This window comes from Ambystoma mexicanum, chromosome 1p (genome assembly GCF_040938575.1).
Source record: "Ambystoma mexicanum isolate Mex_15411 chromosome 1p, UKY_AmexF1_1, whole genome shotgun sequence".
NCBI classification, from domain to species: domain Eukaryota; kingdom Metazoa; phylum Chordata; class Amphibia; order Caudata; family Ambystomatidae; genus Ambystoma; species Ambystoma mexicanum.
This window is the reverse complement of record NC_090921.1, coordinates 1,077,986,489-1,077,993,693: the sequence shown is the minus strand read 5'-3', so window position 1 is coordinate 1,077,993,693 and position 7,205 is coordinate 1,077,986,489. Positions and strand designations below refer to the sequence as shown.

The 7,205-nt window shown below is 46.3% G+C and overlaps 2 protein-coding genes across 2 annotated transcripts; both read right to left on the bottom strand.

Annotated features, from left to right (window-relative positions):
* Positions 1-200: 200 nt before the first annotated feature.
* LOC138524829 (protein LDOC1-like) lies at positions 201-578 on the bottom strand. The gene has a single exon (XM_069635542.1). The coding sequence runs from the start codon at positions 576-578 to the stop codon at positions 201-203; it is 378 nt and encodes a 125-aa protein (XP_069491643.1).
* Positions 579-5,727: 5,149 nt separating this feature from the next.
* Positions 5,728-6,105, bottom strand: LOC138524671 (protein LDOC1-like). The gene has a single exon (XM_069635529.1). The coding sequence runs from the start codon at positions 6,103-6,105 to the stop codon at positions 5,728-5,730; it is 378 nt and encodes a 125-aa protein (XP_069491630.1).
* Positions 6,106-7,205: the final 1,100 nt, after the last annotated feature.

The following is a 7,205-nucleotide window of genomic DNA, read 5'->3' as shown; positions in this document are numbered from 1 at the left end:
GGTCGGGCTACTCGAGCTAGATCATCCTTAATCTCTTCATGGAGACCGCATCTATAGATGGTTTGCTGGGTGGAATCCGGCCAATCTGCCTTGGCTGCCAGTCTCTGGAAACGGGATAGATAGGTTTGGACGTCACTGTTTCCCTGCCTGACATCTAGGATTGCTTCTAGAGAGGAGTAAAATACTTCTGGTCTGTCGAATCATTCTTTAAACACCTCCAAAAAATGATCATAATCATCCAAAATAGGTTTGTTTCTAGTTACAAATGGTGTAGCCCACGAGAGAGCGTTTCCAGTGAGATTGGCTATGATTAACCCAACCTTGGATCTAGCTGTCTCGTAGGCATGGGGCCGAAAGGCGAAATACACCTTACAAGCATCGAGAAATTCCTTCAATCCTCCCAGATGACCATCATATTTGCCAAAAGAGAGAGGCATTGTAGGCAGGTCTCTGCGGTCGTCACGATGCAACACAACCTGTTGTCGGAGGGCGATATTCTCCCTTCTCAGGGCTTGGACCTCCATAGTAAGGTTCTGCATAGCTGCCACCAGTTCTTGATACTGTTCTAATGATGCCATGGTGGGTGCTGGGCGTTGTATGCTGTCAAGATTTGAAACTTCCTCCCCCTCCTCCTCACCTGAAACTTCAGAGGTGGATCCCTTAGGAACAGTCTCCGTCTTCTTACGGTCCTTCTGCTTAGTGGGAGCCTTTTCCTTGGGTGTCCGGACCTTCCTTTTGTGTAGGTAGGGTCTGGCCCCTCCGGAGGCCACCTTGGCAGAGAAGGAACCCTGTCCGTAGGGAACCCCAGGGGGCCAGCCCTAATTCAGGGAAAAAGCACAAAGGTGGAAAAAATCCTGTTTCCAGATGGGTTCAAATGGGTGTAAGTATGTTCTTTGCTTCAACCAGATGATAGTCTACTTCCAGTTCAAAAAGTGAAAGTCTGTTTCCCGCTCTATAGTTCCACTAGAGCCAGGTCTGGAGTCCGGAGAGTTGTAAATTATGGAATTTCAAATTCAAATAATAAAAATAGAAAAACAAGGAAGGGTAGAAATACGAGAAGCTAAGAAAGGGAAATAGACTCAGTGGGCTAGAAAGAAGGAAATATCCGTCAGCGCCCAGAAGGATGAAAAGGACTGGAAGCACCACAGGAATACAGAAGAAGAACAGAGAAAGAGAAGGATTCGGATATAAGGCAAGTAAGAAAAACTAGTTAAGTATAGAAGGCAAGGTACGATGCTTACAGAGCGGGAGACTACTCTGTAAGCGAAACAAGCTGCAGGTGCTGGGTTGCAGTAATACTTAAAGGCGCCGTAGTTACATAAAACGTTTGAAATGGACAAAAGCAAAGAAGGCAGGAAACCGGAAAGGAAACCAAAGGATAACACAGGAAGGGCACCAGGTAGTAAGAGAGGACGAGAGGTAGGCTGACACGGAAAAATTGAGGAAGAAAATAGTCAAGAAAGTAAGACGTTACAAAAGGCAGAGCCGCCCGAAAGGCGAAGGAGGAAAAAACAAAGGTAGAACAGGCGAAATAGACAAAGCAAATTGTATGCGGCGCCACCAGGGAAAAAAGGGCCGTGGGAGGTACACCAGGAAGGCTGAAAATAGCTGAAGAAGTGAGAAGGCAAAAAGTATACACGGACGAAGTTTCCTCACGAACCGTAGCGTTGGTAAACAGATACAATGCGTCGGTTTGTGGGAGGAGCCAGAATATAAAGGATCGTCCACCATCTTGGGTGAGGACTGGAATGCGCGTAAAGCATTCAATGCCTCCAGCGTTTCCAGATCTTCCAATCCGAGTTCCTGACAGTATACCCCCTTCTTCTCGGGGGACCCCCGGGTTTACCCGGATGAAGTCGGTGAAATCTTAGCACTAGCCGTGGAGCATGTATATGGCTCACCGGTTCCCATGTCCGCTCTTCCACCGGATAACCCTTCCAAATAACCAGATAGTACAACCAACCCTTGTGATATGTGGAATCCACTAGATGAGACACCTCATATTCTTCGGGTATAGGGGACACTTGAGCACGCCCTCTGAACACTGGCCTCTTGAAAGGGTCCTCTTTATGCTGTTTCAGAAGGAAGACCCGGAAGACTGGATGCACCTTCTTGAGATATTCCGGTAGTTTGAGCTTGAATGCAACAGTGTTGATCTGTTGTAGAACAGGGAATGGCCCAAGGAAATGAGAAGAGAACTTACCCTTATGAACCCATCTCAGCAGGAATCTGGTAGATAACCAGACCAATTGCCCTATCTTCCATGTTGGATTGACACTACGTCCTTTGTCTGCCCATTTCTTTTGTGTAAGTTGACTCGCTTCGTGAGCTTCCTTAGCAAGTTTATGTACCTAATGTATGTCCTGTAAAGCTCCATCTAGAGCTGGGATCTTGGTAGAGGGAGAACTGAGCCAGGGTAAATGTTGGGGATGGAACCCGTAAGTACAATAAAAAGGACTCATCTGGATTGAGGTATGGAGGGCATTATTATAGGCAAACTCCGCTTGAGGAAGAAAACGATACCATTCTTCTTGTTGTGGACTGCAGAAACATCTGAGATATTGTTCTGGGCTGGCGTTTAATCTTTCAGTTTGTCCATTGCTCTGCGGATGATATCCTGAAGAGAGAGCCTTGCAAATCCCCAGAACTTGGCAGAGAGAAGCCCAAAATTTTGATGTGAATTGAGGTCCCCTGTCAAACACGATGGTCCTGGGTAACCCATGTAAACGGACAATGTCCTGGAGAAAAGTTGCTGCCATCTCGGAGGCAGACGGAATCTGCTTGAAGGCTGAAAAATGGGCTAATTTGCTGAATGAGTCTATAGTCACCATGATTACTGTCATGCCATAGGACAGAGGGAGGTCTACTATAAAATCGGTAGATATATGCTCCCAAGGACGGTCAGGTAAGGAATGTTGCTGCAGTAATCAACGAGGTCTCCCCATTCGGTGTTTGTTAGAAGCACAAACAGAACAAGTAGAAAAATACTGGCATACATCTCTTCTTAGAGTCAGCCACCAGAAACCCCTCCGTAGGAGATCATAGGTCTTCCTAATACTAGAATGCCCGGTTAAGGGCGTATCATGACACCAGGAGAGTATCTGTTTCTGTAGCTTCTTGGTGGGAATATAGAGTGCTCCTTCATGGTAATACAATCCGTCCTTATCCTGATTGACCGTCAACGGAAACTCGGTGCACATCTGATACTGTGGAATTAGGTCTTGAAGAAAGGAAACAGTGGATGCCAATACCGTAAGGTTTGGGAAGACCAATTTGTGTCCCTTGTAGGAACCAGACTCTTCTCCAAGACTTCTTGACAAGCCATCAGCCTTCTTATTTTCCGTACCAGGTATGTAAGTAATCACAAAATCATATTGTAGAAAAAAATACGCCCATCTGGCATGTCTAGCATTGGAACATTCCAATTGTTGTAAAACCCGAAGGTTACGATGATCTGTTTGAATTGTAAATTGATGAGTAGCTCCCTGTAGAAGATGCCTCCACTCTTGGCAGGCCAATTTGATTGCCAATAGCTCCTTCTCAATTACTTAATAGTGGCGTTCGCTACTGGTAAGTGTCTTGGAGTAGTAAGCAACAGGGTGTTCATAACCATCTTCCTGCCTCTGAAGTAGGATTGCCCCCACAGCTCCAATAGAGGCGTCAGTCTCCAGAATGTATGGTTTAGCCTGGTCCGGTTGGACCAGGATAGGTGCTGTAGAAAAACATTCCTTTAGGTAACGGAATGCCCTTTGGGGCTCATCATCAAATATGAATTTAACACCCTTCTTCAATAGAGAGGTCAGAGGGAGCACTTTGTTGGAAAAGTTGGGGATGAACCTCTGATAAAATTTGGCCAATCCTAGGAAGCTCTGTAGCTCCTTGATGTTGACGGGATTCTTCCACTCTCTGATCGCCTTTACCTTATTAGCATCCATCTCGATACCCTCCTTGCATAAAATGAATCCCAAGTAGGACACGGATGTGGATTCAAATAGGTATTTTTCTGGTTTAACCAGCAGATGATGGGATTGAAGACATCGTAAGACTAGTCTGACCAGTGACCTGTGCTCGGACAGAGTTTTGGAAAAGATAGGAATATCATCCAGATACACTACTACAGACAAAAATAGCATATCCGAAAAAACCTTGTCCATGTATCTTTGGAAGATAGCTGGTACATTTACTAGGCCAAACGGCATCACTCGATATTCGAAGAGACCAAAAGGGGTTTGGAACGCTGTCTTCCATTCGTCCCCCTGCCTTATTCTCAAAATGTGATAAACCATTCTCAAGTCGAGCTTTGTAAAGTATTCTGCTCCTTGTACTGATTCCAAGATATCCCGAATCAATGGCATAGGGTATCTATCCCGTATGGTAACCTTGTTAAGACCCCTGTAATCAATACAGGGGCGTAGTTCTGCCGAGTCCTTTTTCGGAATGAAGAACAAGGAAGCCCCACAAGCAGATTTGGACTCTTGGATTAGTCCGTTTTGTAGATTTGCATCGGGGTAATCTCTTAGAGCCTTCCTTTCTGGTAGCGACAATGGATACATCCTCCCAAAGGGAACCACTGCATCTGGTATCAAGTCTGTACAGCAGTCCTCAGCTCTATGCGGCGGGAGTTGTCTGGGAATAGTATCCAGGAATACCTCTGAGAATTCTTTATATTGAATAGGTACAGAAGCCACTGTAATTGGTTCTGGAGTTCTGCTTATGGAAGACTCCGAGGTGTTGGAGGCCGAAGAAAAATCAATACAGTGTGATCTACAGAACGTGGAATCGAAGTTCACCTTGTTAGCAGCCCAGTCAATGTGAGGGTTGTGCCTCCTTAACCAGGGAATACCGATGACCAAAGGAAAATGACCTGCTCGGATCTGATCAAAAACTAGAAACTCCTCGTGATGGCCTAACCTCAATCTCAATGGAATAGTCTCCTTGGTGATAGGTCCGGAAGACAAGGGCCTCCCGTCCACCCCTTCCACTGGGATAGGTGTGGCCTTGGTTCTTGTGGAGACAAGATGTTCCGTAGCCCAATTGGAATCAATGAAGTTTCCTGCCGCTCCGCAGTCAAGCATGGCTAATACCTCTGTGGGACCGGCCTCTGTTAGCCACAAGTGGACTCGAAACACCATCAAAATGTTATCCTCAGGAGTGCTTACTGCTTTTGTGTGGTTGCAAGGGTGTTTGGTACCCCCCCCGAATCCTCCCTTGCTGTAGATCGGGGGTTGAAGTTTCCCTGCCTTCGAGGTGGTACTTCGGGACAGTCTCCAATAAGTGCTTTGAGGAGCCGCAATACATACACAATCCAGCCTCTCTTCTTCTCTTTCTTTCTTCTTGAGTGAGAGGTCCTCGGGCTGCCCCGATCTGCATAGGTTCATCAGTGAGATGGGTAGTTCTGGTGGAAGGAGTAGGAGAGGGTAGACTGGTTGGTTGAGAAGTGCCTCTAGTTCTTCTTCTTTCAGAACGTCTTTCTTGCAAACGAAACTCAATCTGAAGAGACAATGTCACCAATTCCTGAAAAGACGCTGGTCGGGCTACTCGAGCTAGATCATCCTTAATCTCTTCATGGAGACCGCATCTATAGATGGTTTGCTGGGTGGAATCCGGCCAATCTGCCTTGGCTGCCAGTCTCTGGAAACGGGATAGATAGGTTTGGACGTCACTGTTTCCCTGCCTGACATCTAGGATTGCTTCTAGAGAGGAGTAAAATACTTCTGGTCTGTCGAATCATTCTTTAAACACCTCCAAAAAATGATCATAATCATCCAAAATAGGTTTGTTTCTAGTTACAAATGGTGTAGCCCACGAGAGAGCGTTTCCAGTGAGATTGGCTATGATTAACCCAACCTTGGATCTAGCTGTCTCGTAGGCATGGGGCCGAAAGGCGAAATACACCTTACAAGCATCGAGAAATTCCTTCAATCCTCCCAGATGACCATCATATTTGCCAAAAGAGAGAGGCATTGTAGGCAGGTCTCTGCGGTCGTCACGATGCAACACAACCTGTTGTCGGAGGGCGATATTCTCCCTTCTCAGGGCTTGGACCTCCATAGTAAGGTTCTGCATAGCTGCCACCAGTTCTTGATACTGTTCTAATGATGCCATGGTGGGTGCTGGGCGTTGTATGCTGTCAAGATTTGAAACTTCCTCCCCCTCCTCCTCACCTGAAACTTCAGAGGTGGATCCCTTAGGAACAGTCTCCGTCTTCTTACGGTCCTTCTGCTTAGTGGGAGCCTTTTCCTTGGGTGTCCGGACCTTCCTTTCGCATGGGTAGGGTCTGGCCCCTCCGGAGGCCACCTTGGCAGAGAAGGAACCCTGTCCGCAGGGAACCCCGGGGGGCCAGCCCTAATTCAGGAAAAAGCACAAAGGCGGAAAAAATCCTGTTTCCAGATGGGTTCAAATGGGTGTAAATCTGTTCTTTGCTTCAACCAGATGCTAGTCTATTTCCAGTTCAAAAAGTGAAAGTCTGTTTCCCGCTCTATAGTTCCACTAGAGCCAGGTCTGGAGTCCGGAGAGTTGTAAATTATGGAATTTTAAATTCAAATAATAAAAATAGAAAAACAGGGAAGGGTAGAAATACAAGAAGCTAAGAAAGAGAAATAGACTCAGTGGGCTAGAAAGAAGGAAATATCCGTCAGCGCCCAGAAGGATGAAAAGGACTGGAAGCGCCACAGGAAGACAGTAAAGAAGAACAGAGAAAGAGAAGGGTTAGGATATAAGGCAAGTAAGAAAAATGTGTTAAGTATAGAAGGCAAGGCAAGATGCTTACAGAGCGGGAGACTACTCTGTAAGCGAAACAAGCTGCAGGCGCTGGGTTGCAGTAATACTTAAAGGCGCCGTAGTTACATAAAACGTTTGAAATGTACAAAAGCAAAGAAGGCAGGAAACCGGAAAGGAAACCAAAGGATAACACAGGAAGGGCACCAGGTAGTAAGAGAGGACGAGAGGTAGGCTGACACGGAAAAATTAAGGAAGAAAATAGTCAAGAAAGTAAGACGTTACAAAAGGCAGAGCCGCCCGAAAGGCGAAGGAGGAAAAAACAAAAGTAGAACAGGCGAAATAGACAAAGCAAATTGTATGCGGAGCCACCAGGGAAAAATGGGCCGCGGGAGGTACACCAGGAAGGCTGAAAATAGCTGAAGAAGGGAGAAGGCAAAAAGTAAACACGGACGAAGTTTCCTCACAAACCGTAGCGTTGGTAAACA

Excerpts from the sequence above, each read along its gene's own strand:
- LOC138524829 (XM_069635542.1), bottom strand. The coding sequence starts at position 578 with ATGGCATCATTAGAACAGTATCAAGAACTGGTGGCAGCTATGCAGAAC.
- LOC138524671 (XM_069635529.1), bottom strand. The coding sequence starts at position 6,105 with ATGGCATCATTAGAACAGTATCAAGAACTGGTGGCAGCTATGCAGAAC.